The following is a 20498-nucleotide window of genomic DNA, read 5'->3' as shown; positions in this document are numbered from 1 at the left end:
AAAGAAAGAAAGTTCATAGCCTTTAAAAAAAAGTCCTTATCTTTTAGAGATATATGCTGAAGTATACCCAGATGAAATGGTACGATATTTAGGATTTGCTCCAGAATAATCCAAGGTTGGAGTCGAGGGGCAGTGGGTGGGAGTATAGCTGAAACAAAATTGGCCAGGAGTTGATAATTGCTGAAGCTCATGGTTAATTATGCTCTGCTTTTGTTTGTTTGAAATTTTCTATAAGGTAAAAACCAAAAGAAAGGGTAGAAGAGAGATTACAGTCGTGTTTAGACTGGGGAGCTAAGGAAAGACTCCTTTGAGGAAGAAGCATTTCAGCTGAGACCCTCGTGATGTATAGGAGTTGGCCAGGCTGCAAGGGGCATTTGGCAGTTAGGGAGTTTTTTTAGGCAGCAGGAGCAGCATGTTCAAAGGCCAGCAAGCCCTGAGGAAGGAACATGTTGGTGCCTTGAGGAAATGAAAGAAGGCTGCTGTCATAGGAATTGAGAGGCTGCGGAAGGAGGCATGGGCTAGACCTTTAAGACCTTGGAAACCATGTTAAGGACTTTGTTCTTTAATCCAATAGTAATAGAAGAATTTTAAGTAGCAGAAGGTGGCTCTGCTTCTTTAAGAGCTCAAGTTGGCTGTTTGGTGGAGAATGGTTTTGGTTTGGACTCGAGGGAGAAGAGAATGTAAAAGTGGAGAGAGAGAGCTATTAGGAGGTTATTGCAGTGGTCCAAAAGAGTCTGGTGGTTTTAGATTACAGAAATAGTTATACAGATGGAGAGAAGAGATACTGATTTGACAGATATTTTTGGCTTGGTGATGTGGGGGCTGAAGGAGAGAGAGGTTTTATGATGCATAAATTTCTGGCTGACGCAATGGAATGGATGGAGGTGTAGTTGACTAAGATGAAGGAAAAAGGAAGAGATTTTGTAGCAAGAGATTGAGAGCTTAGTTTGGAATATGCTATTCAGAAAATGTGCACCAATTTACATATTTACCTCTGTGTATAAGACTACATGGAAGGTATTTATATTTAGAGGTCTGATCTGTACAGATTTGTGTTTTAGAAAGATTATTCTAGTGGGATTCTGGAGACTAATTGCTTGTTTGTGAGTTTTTTGAATTGAGGAATCTCATCTTTATTTTCTCTGCCTTTGTATCTCTAGTACTTAGCAGACAAAGTGCTTGGCACATAGGTACACAATAAATAATGTTAAGAGAATGAATGCTGGCCAGGCGCGGTGGCTCACTCCTGTAATCCCAGCACTTTGGGAGGCCAAGGCGGGCGGATCACAAGGTCAGGAGATGAGACCATCCTGGCTACCACAGTGAAACCCCGTCTCTACGAAAAATACAAAAACAAAATTAGCCGGGCATGGTGGTGGGCGCCTGTAGTCCCAGCTACTTGGGAGGAGAATGGCGTGAACCCGGGAGGTGGAGCTTGCAGTGAGTCGAGATCGCGCCACTGCACTCCAGCCTGAGCGACAGAGCGAGACTCCTTCTCAAAAAAAAAAAAAAAAAGACGAATGCTTATAGGTGAGAGATGAGAAGGTCTAGGTAGAAATGGATAGATTCTGGAAAAGTTTCCAAGATAGATTCAACAGGATTTGGTTGGAAGATGGGAGAGATTTTTCTCTCCCTTCTCTTACCCTGCCCATTGAACTTTTTGACAGATCCATTATGCCAGCAGGTCTAAATATAGGTAGCCATCGATTTATCAATTTTTTTTTCTCCTCAACATTTATTTGTTTGGAACTCCATAGATTAGAACTCAATGAGGTAATTATTATAATATTAATAGTAGCTTGAAGCCCTCCATCACTCTAGTTCCCGTTTTCTGTCTGCTGAGTTTTCTGTCTTCCAGAGCCTTTCTAATCCTGGCAGCTTTGTTTTTTTGTTTGTTTGTTTTTGAGACGGAGTCTTGCTCTGTCGCCCAGGCTGGAGTGCAGTGGCCGGATCTCAGCTCACTGCAAGCTCCACCTCCCGGGTTCACGCTATTCTCCTGCCTCAGCCTCCCGAGTAGCTGGGACTACAGGCGCTCGCCACCTTGCCCGGCTAGTTTTTTTGTATTTTTTAGTAGAGACGGGGTTTCACCGTGTTAGCCAGGATGGTCTCGATCTCCTGACCTCATGATCCGCCCGTCTCGGCCTCCCAAAGTGCTGGGATTACAGGCTTGAGCTGCCGCGCCCGGCCCTAATCCTGGCAGCTTTGAAGGTGGGGAAAGTTTCAGCAGCAAGAGGAATTTGTAGCAGTAGTTACTTAGTATGTAGAAGCTGTCCAGAAGTTGAATATAAGTTGGATATTACCTATATGCTTTCCATTTTACAAATGGAGACATAAGCCCTAGAAAAACTTGTCAAATTACATGCAACACGTCCATGTAAACCCAGGTTTTCCCGATACTGAGCTGGTACTTAGGACAGTTGATTTCTTGACTGATCAACCAAATCCATTTCCATCTACTTTTTTTTCCGTCTACTTTTCATTTTCCCCGATCCCTTATTACAGAGTGATTCTATGTTACTTTTAGTATTGCTTAATGCTGCCCAAGCCTGCTCTTAGGCTCCTGTTGAATATGTTGACTTATCTGTGACCTTGTTCTTGTGTTGTGTCAATCACTACCAGTTTACATCACTTGTCTATCCTCTTTGCTTTCAAAATTGTTTGGCATATTGCCTCTCAGCATCTCTTTTCATTTTAAATTTCAAAATGGTATCTTTTATATTTTTTCCTTGATTACCATGACCAATGTGTATTGAACAATTGGTTTAGCTCTCTTTATTGATACATAATAGATATACATGTTTTCATGATTATTTTGATACATTCACATAATGTGTAATAACCAAATCATGATAATGGTATATCCATCACCTTAAAGATTTATCTTTTCTTTATGCTGGGAACATTTGAATTATTCTCTTCTACCTATTTTGAGATATGTGGTAGATTATTGTTTGCTATAGTCACTCTACTGATTTATTGAACACTAGGTCTTATTTCTTCTAACCGTATTTTTGTATTTTTGGGTTTTTTGAGACAGGGTCTTGCTCTGTCGCCCAGGCTGGAGTGCAGTGGTGTGATCTCAGCTCGTCGCAACCTCTGACTCCTGGATTCAAGCAATTCTGCTGCCTCAGCCTCCCCAGTAGCTGGGATTACAGACGTGCCACCATGCCCAGCTAATTTTTTGTATTTTTAGTAGAGATGGGGTTTCACCATGTTGGCCAGGCTTATATTTTTGTACCCATTAATCAGCCTCACTTCATCCTCCGTCACCCTACCCTTTCTGGCTTCTAGAACACCACTTTACTCTCTCTTCATGACATCCACCTTTTTTTAACTCACTGACATTTGCAGCAACATAGATGGAATTGGAGGTCATTATGTTAAAACAACTGGTTTCACTTGCATTTTTGCAAGTTTACCAGATTAAAGTAGGCTGGCCTTGCAGCAGCAATACCAGGTACTGTGGAATCCAAGTACCCACCACTTAGGCTGACAGCCTTGGGCCTTCTTTCTTTCCCTGTGTAATGGGGCATATGCAAGCACAAGGACAGGGTGGGGGTGTGTAGCAGAGAAGGGGAACAGGCGGGGGTTTAAAAAGTGCATTTTCAAGAAATATTTTAAGATCAATAAAGGAAGCTGCTTAAAATTTCATGTTTTCTAGAAGACTTCGAAATTGGGTCTAGGGTAAATTTCTTGTCTCTGATATTCAGTTCATTTTGGTTCTGGTATTTTAGGACCAGAACTCATATGCCTTTCCAAAAAGAAGCACTCTGGCTGAGCGCGGTGGTTCACACCTGTAATCCCAGCCCTTTGGGAGGCCAAGGTGAGTGGATCACCAGAGGTCTGGAGTTCGAGACCAGCCTGGCCAATGTGGCGAAACCCTGTCTCTATTAAAATATAAAAGTTAGCTGGGTGTGGTGTCATGTACCTATAGTCCCAGCTACTTGGGAAGCTGAGGGAACAGAATTGCTTAAACCCAGGAGGCAGAGGTTGCAGTGAGCCAAAATCACACCACTGCACTCCAGCCTGGGTGACAGAGTGAGACTGTCTCAAAAAAATAAAATTAAAAGAAAAAGAAGCACTCTGTGGTGTTGCACAGAGTGTAGGTATATATTACATATATGAATGAGTTAACTGGCCCATGTCAGGAAGATGAATGGGAAGTGGGTTCTGGAAACCTCATTTGATACCACGTCCTTATATATAGTCCTCAGTTATTGTCCCTCTGTGTTTTAGGCACTGTGAGGTGAATGCTATGGTACACATTTTATAGATGAGGAAACTAAGGCTCAGTCTCTCAGAAGGTCACACAGGTAATCATTGAAGGAGCTGTGCTCAAACCTAAGTCCTTACTGGCAGCAAAGATTATACTTTTAATAACTACAACTGGCAGAGCATGGTTGCTGACACCTATAATCCCAGTGCTTTGGGAGGCTGAGGTGAGAGGATTCCTTGAGGCCAGGAGTTCACAACCAGCCTAAGCAACATAGGGAGACCTTGTCTTTAAAAAAATTTAAAAATCAGCCAGGCATGGTGGTGCATGCCTGTAGTCCCAGCTACATGGGAGGCTGAGGTGGAAGAATCGCATGAGGCCAGGAATTTGAGGTTACAGTGAGCCATGATCTTGCCTCTGCACTCCAGCCTGGGCAACAGAGTGAGAGACCCTGTCTGTAAAAAATAAAATGAAATAAAAGTAACTACACCATTTCCCCATGTTTTCAGCCATATAAGTAACATTTGTCTGTTTTATTTTTGTTTTCTCTAGTTTCAGAATCTTTTGTGGAACATGTAGTTATTCACTAATAAATCTAGTGTCTCAAAACTAAAAGAGACTGAGTATTTGGGATATAACTATCCCTATATTCACTGGGAAAAGGTTTCAGAAGGGATGTCAGTTGGGGATCTGTGGGGGAGAAGAGGCTCTTCTCTGGCTTTTCATGGAAATACAGTTGCCTGTATTTCTGTACTGAGGCCTTGTCAGTGGCTTCAGAGTCACCCCAAGGCTCGAAGTCTTAGCCTTGCATTCCTCAGAAGCAAAACGACTTTAAGTACTCTGGAGTGCGAGCTGTGACAGTGGCTTAGATGATTGGGAATTGCCTTTTCCCATCTTAAGGCCAGGAAGCAAACAGTGTAACGTTTCACAGCTGACTTTCAATTTTTAATGAATGCGTTTGGCTTCTGACTTTGTTAGTAAACAAATACATCTTAACTGTCTTATGAGTTCTAGACTCTGGAATCTAGAGCAAAGGAAAAATGCTTTAAGAAACATGAAATATTAACTTGGTGCCATTTTAAATCTTACATAACTTAGATCTTATTGAAGTTCCTTTATGAAAACTGTAACCTAAAATGGATATACAGCATGCTAAGAAACCCGATTTACATCAGTTTAGGGTTTTCATTTTGTGTTTGACGTGACACTCTCCCACCTGAAACAAGTGTGCAGATCGTTTTTGTGTTTATAAGATACATTGTGGACCAACTATGTAAATCCATCTAGGAATATGAAGGGACTAAGGATCTTTTTAGAAGATAAATCTGAGCTTGTGATAACAATAAGGCATTGGGATAAAATTTCAGGCAGAGAGCACCACCTGGTGGTAATAAGGAGAATGTGAGCCTTCTGTTGCAGTATTTGCCATAGTAAATAAGTGACATCTTTGTCAAAAAATTACATTCTTATTTGTAATAATCATATATTCAAATTTCTAAAACTAATTTTCTGCCACATGATTGTAGCATTCCTTCATTAAACCTGCTGTCAAAACCTTCAGACTGGCCAGGCGCAGTGGCTCACACCTGTAATCCCAGCACTTTGGGAGGCTGAAGTGGGAGAAGTGTTTGAGGCCAGGAGTTCAAGACCAGCCTGGGCAACATAGTGAGACCTTGTCTCTACAGTAAATAAACATATTAGCCAGGCAGAATGGCACATGCCTATAGTCCCAGCTACTCCAGAGGCTGAGGCAGGAGGATCGCCTGAGCCCAGGAAGATGAGGCTGCAGTGAGCTATGATGGTGCCACAGCACTCCCTGTCTGGGTGACAGCGAGACTGCCTCTGAAAATAAAAATTAAAAATTGAAAAACCTGCTGGCTAACCAAATAATTGTCTGTGTCCTAAAGAACTGAAGTCTTGTGCTCCTTGTCGTTCCAAGCGTAGGTCCTGTTTATTTCTATAGAAAATCAGTGTATTTTCACCTCTTTATTGCATCCTCTAATTTTTATGTCATGCTTATTTTATGTGGTAAATTTCTGCCAAGTGGGATAATGGAGAAGGAAATATTTCTGATTTTTCAGTAAGTTTTTGGCAGGTTTCATATGAGTCATTTTTTTTTCCTGGGTGAAAATTATGAAGAGGAGTGTGATAATTTTTCAGAGTGATTATTAGGATGAGTAAAGCTGGCAGGGGATGGGAGCTTCTGTAACAGTTTTGGATTAAAATTCATATTTGAGATTTCTTTTTTGTTACTATAAGCATCTTTATTATTTGGCAGTCTAGAAATGAGATACTTCAGTAGTTGAGTAAAGTAAGGACATCAGCCTAAGGGGAAAGGATCCTATTAAGTTAATGCGAATGCATATTTTATAGGCCTGGGGTTGGGGGGAGGATAAACACAGTTTCAATTACAGGTTGAGCCGTGGACAATCATGCCTTGTCTATCTTTCTTCCTGGTAGGAAAACCGAATATAGGCCACCACTAAAAAGTGGTGAATACAGGCCCATCACCACTAAAACGTCTCTTGGGAGAGGACTGTTTATATAAGGTGCTCAGCCAAATAGAATATGATATGGCTTTGCACTCCTGGGATTTTTCTTCTTAATATAAGTAACAGTCTTATAACATCCGCATTTCAACACTTGTATTAGCAGACACTGTAAAAAAATTGTACCATGCACAAATGCCCACATATTATATAATTCTGTTTGTATTAAATGTCTAGAATTGGCAATCCATAGAGATAAAAAGTAGATTCATAGTTGCCAGGGGCTGGGAGGGAAGAGCTGGGAGAAAATGGGTAGTGCCTGCTAATGGGTTGGGATTTCTTTTGGAGTAATGAAAATGTTCTGGAATTAGATAATAGTAATCATTGCACAACTATGTGCATATACTAAAAACCACTGTATTGTACACTTAAAAATTTTAAACTAAAGAAAAGCTGACACGTGGAGGAATGAGCAGAGTCAATGAACAGGTGGTTATGGTAAAAATTCTTTCACTGATGTTCTAGCAGAAATGTCTGATAATCTAATATTGTAGTTTAGGCCTTGAATGTTGTAATTTGTACCTTATTGCCCTGTTCCTGACTTTCACAGGGCCGCGATGGGCCTCTTGGAACATTGGTGTGTTCATCTGCATTCGATGTGCTGGAATCCACAGGAATCTGGGGGTGCACATATCCAGGGTAAAGTCAGTTAACCTCGACCAGTGGACTCAAGAACAGATTCAGGTACTTAGCCCAAGAGTGAGTCAGCTGCTCCCATATATCCATGTAAAAGGAATTCCAGATGAATTTCAGTCAAACCGGGCACAAAGGCAAAGATAAAGGAATTTAGTTGTTAAACACTTACGTCAAATTCTTGTACCTTAACAGAAATTTTTATTCTTTCTATTTAAGATACAAGTTATTCTACCTATATTTTACCTCCTTAAAAACAGAAATAGTCTATGGTCTAGGACTCCATGGGTCCACAAAAGTATTAAGAGGGATCTTTGGGTGATTTTCTAAGACTCTTAGCACTTGCAGGTCTAAAATTTATAGTTTCGAATATTCACTTTTGGTCGGGCACGGTGGCTCAATCCCAGCACTTTGTAAGACCGAGGTGGATGGATTGCTTGACTCCAGGAGTTCAAGACCAGCCGGGGCAACAGAGTGAGACACCTGTCTCTGCAAAATACAGAATTAAAAAGTTAGCTGGGACTGGTGGTATGTACCTGTAATCCCAGCAGTTTGAGAAGCTAAAGTGGGAGGATTGCTTGAGCCCAGAAGTTGAGGCTGCAGTTAGCCATGATCATGCCATTGCACTCTAGGCTTAGAAATAGAGTGAGACCCTGTCTCAAAAAAAAAAAAAGAATCACTTTTTAAAAAACCTCCAAATCATAGACTTATGGAAATATTTTATTGCTAAAATGCATACATGAATCTTTGTTTTAGACATGGAAAATATTTTAATGGTACATAATATTAAAAATATATCATTTTTGTGAACTCATCTTTTCTGTGATTGTTAATGTATCTTTAGACACATACAAACATGGAATTAGATGATAACATTTCAAATTTCAAAAATTTTAAATAAGGCTGGGCGCGGTGGCTCAAGCCTGTAATCCCAGCACTTTGGGAGGCCGAGACGGGTGGATCACGAGGTCAGGAGATCGAGACCATCCTGGCTAACACGGTGAAACCCCGTCTCTACTAAAAAATACAAAAAACTAGCCGGGCGAGGTGTACTCGGGAGGCTGAGGCAGGAGAATGGCGTAAACCTGGGAGGCGGAGCTTGTAGTGAGCTGAGATCCGGCCACTGCACTCCAGCCTGGGCCACAGAGCAAGACTCCATCTCAAAAAAAAAAAAAATTAAATAAATTTAAACATAATTAACCTTAAAAGTATATTAAATAAGACAATGTATATATTATATTTATTGTTATCATCTTAAAAAAGCTGTAACAGCTGGAGTGCATACATGAATCTTGCATGCTGTTAGCTTGGTGGGCTTGGAGTGAGACTCCTAAGTTAATGAGTCTGGCTGACCTAAGAGCTGTACCTTGATATAGCTTCATTATTTTTTATTCTCTTCCTACATTGAAATGCTTTAATTTTAATTTTTTCTTTCTTGGGAGTAAAAGGGAAGCCCCTCTGCCCCCCAAATCCAGTTGCTAAAGTTGGTAATGGAAATAAGTCATCTTAATGAGAAAATGACTTTAGAAATTGCTTTAGACTGTTTATAGATGTATTAAAGGTCTAAAAAGGTGAGTTACATTTTTCAGTTACACTTTACTCTGTCTTATGAAGGAAATTATATGCCATGAAGATATTTGGGGATTTGGAGACTTAAAAAGCTCTTGGGATTTATCCCTCACAAGTGTTAAGGAGTCTACTTAAAAGCCTAATGGGAAACACATTTATTGGAATTGATTAATAGTATAAACTCAGAATGGTAACACTGATCGTTGCCTGCCAAGTAGACATTTTAATTGGTAGCTGCGTATCTAAGACTGTCAAATGAGATCTTGATTTATTACTGAATTAAATGTATCTTGGTACACAGATATTTCAGTAAAAGGAACCTGTGGAGTAGGGGGAAAGACAGCTTGGGGCAAATGATTGGGAATTCCTAGTAAGGTAGAGAGAATCATGAATTGGAAGTCAGAATCTTGGTTCTGACACTCTCTAGATTGGTTCTTCAATTGTACAGTAGTGGAATTGGGTGAGAAGTTTTTCAGTTCTTTCTTGATCTGACATGCCATGTTTCTACATTCTCTTTGGTCACAGTGCATGCAAGAGATGGGAAATGGAAAGGCAAACCGACTTTATGAGGCCTATCTTCCTGAGACCTTTCGGCGACCTCAGATAGACCCGTATCTTTTCTGGAGCAACTTAGAAGGCTGAGTGGTATTCTGATGTTTGGGGAGAGTCAAACAAGACTCCAGTCCTGGAATGTGACTGGGTCATCTCTATGTGGATTAGTCAGTGTCCTTGCTTGTCCTCTGTCCTGCAACCAAGATGCACAAAAAGCATATGTATTTGCGAATGTCAGAATTGTCATATGGTGTCACTTGAAGAAGACTCATTCTGGAATTAAGATTGCAGTGATTTCACTGTGAATTCTTCCATAAAGTTACATCTCCACTAGTATATTTTGGATCTCTGAAACTATTGTTTGATTAAAAATAGTAGTTTATTGTGCTCTGTTAACCCTGGCAGTCAGCAAAATGGCCATTCATTTTTATCATCTTTTTATGTCTTGGGTGAAAGAATTAACTGTTGTTTACCAGTTTATCAATAACCAATAACTTTCTTCCACCATCTGTTCAACAGAGATAGCACGTAGGACACAAAACCAAATCCCCTAAAGGCAGTGCTTCTCGAAATGTAGTTTGTAGATCATCTTGTTAAAGTTCTTTTTTTCTTAATGGATTCAGGTGGAACCTGTTAAATGCAGATCTGGGGCCTTGCAGAAGACCCACTGGTCAGAATTTGGCAGTGGGGCACAAGAGTTTATGTTTTCAAGGGTACTTATGTGCCTTACTTATGTGCCTTTGTTTGAGGCCTGTTGACCTAAGTGCTTTAAAATAGACATTTGACTGCTTTACCTATTCTAGAACAGCCACAGATGTATAGCCACCTCCAATGTCAATTTGTAGATTAATTCCACTTGCTGCTATCATTATGTTGAAGGAAAAGCATAGGAAGTAAGGATTCCCTGCTGTAACTGTGAAGGAAACATTTTAAGGCTTTGGTCAGAGAAATTGCATATGAACAGGCAGGAGCCATGTGGGGAAACCAGGCAAGAGGGAAGGAGGAGAACAATGCTCCATGGAACACAATTCACCTTTAATCTTCTTACTGTTTGAGAGGCTTGTTGGATTCATCCTTAATAAGCTTTTTGCAGAGCTGTCGAAGGATTTATTCGAGACAAATATGAGAAGAAGAAATACATGGACCGAAGTCTGGACATCAATGCCTTTAGGGTTGGTTATACATCTTTCAAGTTTTGTCCATAATAAGTAATTTGCTTATTAAATCAGGCCAGAGAGCACTTTGAAGAACAGCTACCAAAACACTCCAAAACCATCTTTTAAAAAATGCAAAAGTAGACCAAGTGTGGTGGCTCATCCCCTAATCCCATCACTTTGGGAGGCTGAGGTGGGAGGATCACTTGAGCCTAGGAGTTTAAGAACAGCCTGGGCAACAAAGCAAGACCCCCATTTCTACAAAAAATTTAAAAATTAGCCAGGCATGGTGGTATACATGCCTGTAGTAACGAGCTACTTGGGAGACTGAGGTGGGAGGATCACGTGAGCCAGGGAGGTTGAGGCTGCAGTGAGCTATGATTGCACCACTTCACTCCTGCCTAGGCAATGGAGTTTGACCCCGTCTCAAAATAAATTTTTAAGCAAAAGTAAAAAGTGCCAGTTACTGAATCAAGACCATGAGAGATCATGAAAAAATTTCTGCCTATCAGTGAATTCTTTGCCTTAACATGTAGTTAGAAGGTGTTACTGATGATTCCCAGTTTTGAATTATTTCTTGAGATGGACATGTTGCATATAGTAGATCAAATAAAACAATATATGTGTATATGTACTACACATATATCTATCTACATAGATATATACACACATACATACTTTTTTCCTGTAAATGAAATCAACAAAAGTAGGTGTAATTAAATCACCAGTTTCCTTCAGTGTGACCAATGTATATTTCCAGCATTACCTGCGGATAACCAGTGTGTTGGTGGACTGATTGCCAATGTGACCCTTGTTTCTGACAAGGGTTTCAGAGGGAGGCTGACTACCAGTTGCCAAGGACACATTCCACCCTAGGCATGTTTAGAATCTGCAATACAGTATATGATAACTAGGACAAATATAACACACAGGGGGACAGACAGCGACAGCATGGTTTCTGAAAGAGGAAAATATGCCTAACTAATGACAACTAGTGGAGAACCAATAGTTATGACTATTTAGACCTTTAAATAACCTTTAACAAGATTCTACAGAAAATTATCTTAGGAATAATTGGCTATTTCTCTAGTCACAGAATTATTGAGAGTAAGGGATTCTTCACTTCCAGCACAGGTCCTACCTATCTATCATCTCTTCTAGTTATGTAATAATGATATCATAGACAGTGAAATCACTGTTTGCGTGGAGCTCTAAGCCCTTCTGGGTAATTAAAAGTTAAGCTAATTGGAATCCGCTTCAGATTGATCTTATGAAGCTGTGTGAAAGGGGCATTTAACTGGTAGGTGAATTTCAACACAAGTAAGTGTAAGGTAATACATATAGTTAGGTTAAAATGATTCCTTCCCAACTTTGTATGAAGGACTCTTATCTTGCAGTCATCCAGAAAAGGGACTTGTCGGTATTATATCTGTGCCAAGAAAGAATTAACCCAGTGTGCAGCTACAGCTTGGATGGCATCATCAAAAACAGAACCCAAGCACACACATTTCCTTTTATTTGTAGAAAACTGTGGTCTGTCTGCCCAGCTCTGTTCATTGTGCCTAAAGATATGAACTCAGATGAGGTCAGCAAAGGGTATCTGAGATAATTCAGATGATGAAGGAGTAGAGTTGCTATTTGTACACAGCTATTGTAGAGACAGCAGCTCTGCCCTCAGGGTATTCATGATTACGATGCTGGTGTCCTGTACCCATGAAAGCAAGCCCGGTTACTGGATGTTTTTCTTAGGAAGGAAATAACCTCCCATTTACCAAAAAGCTATTTCAGAATTTGTTATTTAATGTACTTAGATTTTTTTCATATTCTTGTGAAGATTTTTATGCCAATAATTAATATTTGCTAAGTGAAGACATTTAATATCAAATGAAAAGAAACTGGCTTTGTTAAAAACTATTCTTTTTATAATGGACAGATAAAACACTTTTAACTTAAATGAAATGTCTGTATTAAAGACATACACTTCATATGAAAAAGCTGCATGTATTGATTATAAGATTATTTTAGAGAAAATGAAAATTAAAGTGAAATATCCATGCATACTCTTACTATCTTTGCTAATAATTATCTTCTTGGTGTGTTCCCCTTTCTTTCTATATAGTTTCTTTTTGGAGGCATAATTATCATACAGTTATATAGACTTCTCCTGCCTTCATTCCACTTAACATACATTTCTATGTCACTTATATGGCATTTATAATTTTTAATTGTTGCATCATCTTTCAGTGAGCAGCTAAATCACTGAAAGTAATAATTTATTTTACCATTTCCCCTCTGTGGCATAAGTGTTGTTATTTAAGGTTTTTTTAGCATAAATAATTCTGGGGTGAACTTCTTGGTGCATTTAACCTTTTTCGTATTTTGGACTATTTTTGTAAGATACATTACAAGATATGGTATCATCTAGGTCAAAGGATTTCAACATTTGTCTCTTCCTAGTTTTGCCAATATGCTTTCCAGAAGTTGTACCATTTGACTCTCTCTCCTCAGCACTGTATAAGAGTACTGGTTTCACTTCATCCCTACCAACATTATAGAAAGATCTTTCACTCTGCATAAAGTGCATTTTAAATTGCATTTTTAATCACTGGGAAGACCAAACATGTTTTTCATATGTATGCTGTACTCTGTATTCTTAAGGTTACTTTGTGGTTTTGTTTTACATTTAGATGTTTATTTGACTTTAAAACTTAATTTTTGTTCTTCTAATCTGTAAACTTGAAATTAAGGTTTATTTTCTGACTGTTAAAAAAAGAAATGACTATTGAGAGGACCTATGATTGAATTTATGATATCACAAAGGACATAAGCTGAGTAAGATGAACTTATTCACTAGTATACCAAGATGAGGGGAGACCTCTCAAAGCATGGGCAAATTAAATTTGGGGCACAGATGGGTAGCATACTGGTAAAATGTTTTAGCGTCTGTACAGAGCCTCGACTGCAAATATCGAGTCATGAGTGGGTTAGGAGGGCGGGTGCCCAAGGTGTTTGGAAGGCACCTCGTACAGCATTGAGGCTAATGTGGAAGAGGTCACCTCTCATGCTCCACACCAAGACACTGCCCCTCAAGCTTGCATCAGAATCAATAGGGATTTGGGGTGTCCTTTTTGGACACTTGGAATTACGATTTATCAAACTATTAGTCACCTTGGGCCCTGTGTTCTTTGTCTTGTTAAATCATTATAGAAAGAAAAAGATGACAAGTGGAAAAGAGGGAGCGAACCAGTTCCAGAAAAAAAGTTGGAACCTGTTGTTTTCGAGAAGGTGAAAATGGTAAGTTGGGAAGTATTTGCACTGTATGGACAGCCTAAGGTATGCGTATATTTGTGAAAGGGAGAGTAGGAGGCCTCGTGGTGAGTACCATTGCACCATCACAGCTGGGGCTAGAGGGTTCTGCATCTGGATTGGATCGCCTGCTATCATCTCTGCTCTCCCGTTACCAGTTGCTGCCTAAATCTGCTCTGTAAGAGCTTCTCTTTGGGGTCAGATGGGAACTCAGGAAATGCATCTGTTCTGTCTAAGCAAGAGGCACGTTCCAAGCCAGAATGCCAAGGCTGTGGGACACCTTCTGAGCAGATGCTATTTCCACATTAGTCCTTCTCTTGTTAGACCTTCTGTACCCCATTTTCTGATTTCAATGAAGAACAGTCCAGAAGTGAGGCCATACTAGACCATTTTAAATGATCCCTTCTTATATTCTTGCTTTGTCATGTTGAAACAGACGCCCTTCTTTTTCCACAGGACATATTGTGGCTGTAGTAGTAGAATCTCTAATACAAAAGCTTGGAATCTTGGGAGAGAGGACTTTACTTACTATTGCTTAAGGAAGAGTCTTTTATCATCATTCTGAATCACATTGTCTATGGACACAGTCACTAGTGATATTGGCAGAGTGAATTAGGTAATCTTTAAACCGACCTCCCTTTCGGTGTTAAAGTAAAAGGTTTTCTAACCACTGGGAGACTTGTTGGCTCTTGGCTCTTGTACCATCAGATACCTACCTTTATTCTTGGCTTTTCCTGGGACCAAAAACTGCTGCTTCTGTTGGATCCCCTGTTCTGTGGTTGTCTTGGTTTCAGAAAGATCTGTCTCTTCAGGACGCCAGACAATCACAGGCGATATCTTTGTTTTTCGCTTCAGGTTTGTTTTATGCACTTCTGCCTCCTGACTTGATTCTTTCACCTGACACTTCCTGAGTTTCGTTTCTTTGGTCACTCTTTTTGAATAACAGTAGCCCTAGCCACAAGAACACCGTGGCTTTACAGTGAAGATGGGAATAAAGAGTTCAAAAACGCCTGCTTATTTCTTTCTGTAACATATTTTCACTTTAGCCACAGAAAAAAGAAGACCCACAGCTACCTCGGAAAAGCTCCCCGAAATCCACAGCGCCTGTCATGGATTTGTTGGGCCTTGGTAAGAGTGGCACTTTTCAGCTTCCATGTTCTTACAAATTTTGATGAATTCTCAGTGACCCTGGAAGATAGGTAGAGATGGGATTCTCCAGTTTTGTCTTCATTGCTAAGACTGTTCTCTCACACTGTTCCTGATCTGTTTTATATCGGAACAGTTGCTCTAAGGAAGTGTTTACCATGACACTTTTCAGAGCGACAGTATGGTGTAGTGGTTAAGAGCATGGCCTTTGGAGCCAGTGTCCCGCTGTCTGTGACATTGGGTGGTTTACTTAACCTCTAAGGTTGCTTTCCTAATCTGTGCAGTGAGAATGAGTCTCTACTTCAAAGGTGTTGTTGGAAGGATTAAATGAGATAATGCCTCTAAAGCTCTTAGCCACATGCCTGGTATATACTGAACCCTCCATAAATGTTAGCAATTTTGCTAAACAGCACCTTTGAGCCTCATGTCACTTCCCTGTACTCCACTCCCTGCCTGCATTCCTTTCATTTTTCAGATGCAGCCTGTTTCTGAGATGGCCTGTGGTCATTTTTCTCTAAACCTTTGAAATCCTGAACTAGTGATTCTACCATTTCAGAAAGAAAGCCTGTTGTTTGCCTTTCACAGCACTGATGGTTGCACTTTGTTTCCATCCGCTTCTGCTGAATTAGGTTATTGGCTACTTAGGTTTCTAATTTCTGTACTTTACTTGCTCTCTGAAAATGAACCCTCCATACCTTGCCCTTTAAATAGCCACAAGGGAGCCAGCTAGCCCCCTACTGCAGTGCTGAAATAACCTTCAGGCCTGAGCTTCTGCTGCCCTGTGCTTGATAGCTGGGCTACAGGCTTCCCCAGAGCAATCTGGGAATGTGGGGTAAAGCCTCTTTTGAGAAGCCCCATCCATGCTAGGTGGTTCCAGAAGTCTAGATTTCTAGGTCCATGAGCTTATGGGCCACCTTTGCTTTTTGTCTAGAATAGAAGGAAGGCATGGGCTTAATAAGCAGTGCTGCATGTTAACTTCGATCTCTTTCTAGATGCTCCTGTGTCCTGCTCCATTGCAAATAGTAAGACCGGCAATACCCTAGAGAAGGATTTAGATCTCTTGGCCTCTGTTCCATCCCCTTCTTCTTCAGGTTCCAGAAAGGTGAGTCTTGTGGGCTCCTCAGGATTAAAGAACGTTCTGAGATGGGTGATTTTGATATATCTTAATCATAGAACTAAGTCATGCTTCCTTGGTGGAGTTGGACTTTGGTTTTCTTTATTCTTCATTCTTCCCTTAACATTGTGCCATTTCTGTCACAGTCTAAGATTGCTGTTCGCGCCATTTTTTTTTTTCCTGCTCAAAAAGAGTGGGCCCTTTGAGTTGCTTCTATGGAAAGTGTGTGATATTGTGAAGGCTGATACTTGAGGCTAGCTCCTAGGCCTGAGTTACTGCCAGAGAATTGTGGGTAGGAAGACTTGAAACCTTTAATGGCTACCATTCGTGAAATGCCTGCTATGTCTCAGGCATAGTGTGAGGTGGTTTTTGTATGTCATTTTGTGTATTTCATTAATAATTTCACATCTTCACCACAAACCTGCAAAGTGGGAATTTTACAGATGTAGAAATATTAGTTCATAAAAGTTATGTGACTAGCCTCTGATACTAGTAAATGGCTACACTGGGATCTAAAGTCAATTCCCCCTGCTGCATCATTTGTGGGTTGTTTTGTTTGTTTGTTCCTACCAAATCACATGTTTTGGTGAAAGGAAAGAATTGTAACAGAGCTTAATTATCAGGTGTTTTCAGATATTTCAGTGGTAAAAATGTCAGGAAGCTGTTAACTTGAACCATGAATTCTTATTGCAGATGTTAGGAACAGCAGAGAGGGAAGGGAGATCCTTAAGGAGACCCCCATGAGAACCATTTCAATTCTTCCCCTGCCCTCTTTGCCCTAAGGTTGTAGGTTCCATGCCAACTGCAGGGAGTGCTGGCTCTGTTCCTGAAAACCTGAACCTGTTTCCGGAGCCAGGGAGCAAATCAGAAGAAATAGGCAAGAAACAGCTCTCTAAAGACTCCATTCTTTCACTGTATGGATCCCAGACGCCTCAAATGCCTACTCAAGGTAGACTTCCTGGGTATCATGGCCATGTGCCAGATAGAGACATGAGGGCTTCCAAGCAGGAATTATTTACTGTGACACAGGAAAGTTACTTTGGGGACCAGGATGTCATACAGCAAACAAACCTGAACATGACCAAAGTATCAGCAGATAGAAATTAATGTAACTCAGAGTCATACTTCTGTGGAGTCTGGGGTCACACTTTGGTGAAGTCTGACTCAGGGTCTGGATCTGGACCCTAAAGGGAAAAAGACTCAGTCAGCAGCCCATTGTTAAGCCATAGCAGGCCTTGTAGAGATTCTAACTACTTTGCTGTGTAAAGAGCATTGTGAGTAGAGTAATCCTGAGAAATTCCAGCTGGAAAGGGGTAGCCAGGGAGAGTTTGGGCTGACTATGTTTTTCACTCTTTCACAGATCTGTATATGTGTTTTCTTGACAGCAATGTTCATGGCTCCCGCTCAGATGGCATATCCCACAGCCTACCCCAGCTTCCCCGGGGTTACACCTCCTAACAGCATAATGGGGAGCATGATGCCTCCACCAGTAGGCATGGTAGCTCAGCCAGGAGCTTCTGGGATGGTTGCCCCCATGGCCATGCCTGCAGGCTATATGGGTGGCATGCAGGCATCAATGATGGGTGTGCCGAATGGAATGATGACCACCCAGCAGGCTGGCTACATGGCAGGCATGGCAGCTATGCCCCAGACTGTGTATGGGGTCCAGCCAGCTCAGCAGCTGCAGTGGAACCTTACTCAGGTAAGCTATTCCCATTTTACTTGTAGCAAGAGTTTTGAGCCTTCCTCAAGTTTGTTTCACTTTGTACTTCTCCACTATCCTTTGAGTCCTTTCCATGTAAATGAGATAATGCCAGAGACATTGTTAGGTTTGCTTTTTGTTTTTTTTTCCCTAGAAGGTCTGTCTAAAGTCATCCTTTCTGAGGAAGAACTCCTCAGTTCTGTAGAATTCCTGTAGAATAAGCGCAACTGCCTAAATCTGAATCTCTTCACACATTCTCAAAAGCAAAAACAAACATACAAAAAAACCCTATACAAACAATGAATGCAGATATTCTCACAACAGTCTCATTTGGTAGACAAGGTTCAAATGGCATGGCAATGGGCATATAAACACCAAATCTCGCAGAGCCAGCATCACAGAGGAGACTGTAAAAACAGAAGATGGAGCAGGGGCCTAGCAGTAATACCACAGATAAAGTAACCCCAGAAGGAGAAGGACCTACCCTCATCAAAGACATACTGAGAACAGGTCTGAGATGTGGCAGATTAGAACTCTGTTTACTTGGAGGATCAAAAATAAGAGACTTGAGATATATAGGAGTATAGATAGTAACCTTGGGAAAGCATTGCTTCTCGGGGAGATGGGCATGGCCTAAAAGGAGGAGGTACCCTTTGGAGGACTGGTGGTGAAGGGAAAGAAAGACACGAGAAATGGAAATGAGAATCACAAAATCAAATATATACCTTCCTCCCTCTTCCAAAATAACCTCTTCACTAATAAAAGATGGTGCTCTTAATCTAAGAAATTTAGTAAGCCTCCCCAAACCCTCACACCTATTATTGCTGATTGAGAAAAAAAATAAGACCTTACAAAATAAACCAAACATGGCAGCTGACATTTGTGCAAAACTACTACAAGAAGAAAATAGAAAATGAAAATCAAAACATTTCACATAATGAATATTCTCCCTCAAAAAACAGTCATGAAACAGAAGAAAATCGTTACACTATTTATCAACCTGAATTAAATGTCCTTAAACAAACATTTGCAGATAAGACAAAACACCTTAAATCAGAAATTCAAAAACTTAAAGCCAAAATGGATAAAAAACTGAATGTTGTGAAATGAAAGTTTACTGAACTCAGAAAAGAAATTGAAGAAAAAGCCAAAATGTTCTTATAAAGACTGAGTTACAAGCTAGCCAAAGAACAATAGATTGAACTGAAACTATATTTGGCATTGAGGAAAAAGGCATGAAACAGCTAAGAGAATAAAAACTAAATATAGAAAGGAGTAAGAAGAATCAGATGGAAATTAATATGGAAGTAGGCAAAGAAAACCTAACATACATATTTAGAGATGCCCAAAGAAATAAAGACAAAATAAATAAAACAAAATATGGGACAGAATTAATGTACTTAAAACTACAACATCAGAAAACTTTCTAGTAATAAAAGACTTGGATATAATAGGGGAAGAGCCCATTGTGTATTAGGGAAAATTGACCCAGAACAGTAAACTCTAAAATATATCCCAGTAAACCTACAGACTTTAAAGAACATTAAAAATATTTAGGGTGACTGGGCACAGTGGCTTACACCTGTAATCCCAACACTTTGGGAGGCCAGGGCGGGCAGATCACAAGGTCAGGAGATCGAGACCATCCTGGCTAACACAGTGAAACCCTGTCGCTACTAAAAATACAAAAAAATTAGCCAGGTGTGGTGGCGGGTGCCTGTAGACCCAGCTACTCGGGAGGTTGAGGCAGGAGAATGATGTGAACCCGGGAGGCGGAGCTTGCAATGAGCCAAGATTGCGCCACTGCACTCCAGCCTGGGAGACAGAGTGAGACTCTGTCTCAAAAAAAAAAAAAAAATTGTTTAGGGCTCCAACCTTTTCCATACCTCCTTCTCACAAAAATCTGTCACAACAAACAGAAAATACCCAGGTTGACATCAGACTTCCTAATAGCAAAATACAAAAAGAATAACAAGGAGAGTAGTATTTTAAAGACGCTCAAGTATATGCAAGACAAGACAAGCATTTTACAGCCAAGCCAGCCAAGCTAGCCTTCAGGTGTCAAGGCTGTAAAAAATAAATATGCAAGAACTCAGGGAATATCACACTTACGGGACTCTCCTGGGGAATCTAACAGAAGATAAACTTCATCCACCTAAGAGGTGACTGGGGTCATTTTCATTTTTGTCAAAAGAACTGATGGTGAGAATTGAATGTTTAATTGAGAATCTAAGACTAAAACAAAGGTAGTGACCAGAATATACATTATATTCTGACAAACAGATACAACTAAAAATAATGGAAGGAGAAGGGAGAAAAGTTGAATAATAAATATTGTATGGGAAATAAGTACAAGTCAAAGGATGTAATAAGCTGACAAACCAAAACATGGAAGCTTGAATAAGGAAAAAGCAGACCAAGGACATTGCTAAAAAGTATTAGTATAAAGGTAATCACTAAAACAAACATGTGGGATGTTCTGAATACCAAGATAATTTTCCCTTCCCTTCCCCTTCCCTTCCCTTTCCCCTTCCGCTTCCCCTTCCCCTTCCCTTCCCCT

General features: G+C 40.3%; 1 protein-coding gene across 4 annotated transcripts in view; it reads left to right on the top strand.

The window, feature by feature from the left end:
- SMAP2 (small ArfGAP2) overlaps positions 1-20498 on the top strand; it is a 50136-nt gene that overhangs the window by 25310 nt on the left and 4328 nt on the right. For all 4 annotated transcript variants that reach the window (XM_011955209.1, XM_011955210.1, XM_011955212.1 and 1 more), the window contains exons 2-9: positions 7313-7446; positions 9490-9575; positions 10610-10688; positions 13878-13964; positions 15023-15104; positions 16115-16224; positions 17020-17185; positions 17622-17938. In XM_011955209.1, coding sequence (XP_011810599.1) covers positions 7313-7446; positions 9490-9575; positions 10610-10688; positions 13878-13964; positions 15023-15104; positions 16115-16224; positions 17020-17185; positions 17622-17938 — 1061 coding nt within the window. The remainder of the gene's footprint in view (positions 1-7312; positions 7447-9489; positions 9576-10609; positions 10689-13877; positions 13965-15022; positions 15105-16114; positions 16225-17019; positions 17186-17621; positions 17939-20498) is intronic.

This window comes from Colobus angolensis, unplaced genomic scaffold (assembly GCF_000951035.1).
Source record: "Colobus angolensis palliatus isolate OR3802 unplaced genomic scaffold, Cang.pa_1.0 Scaffold399, whole genome shotgun sequence".
Lineage (NCBI taxonomy): Eukaryota > Metazoa > Chordata > Mammalia > Primates > Cercopithecidae > Colobus > Colobus angolensis.
The sequence above is the reverse complement of the archived record's forward strand: the minus strand, read 5'-3'. Positions and strand labels throughout refer to the sequence as shown.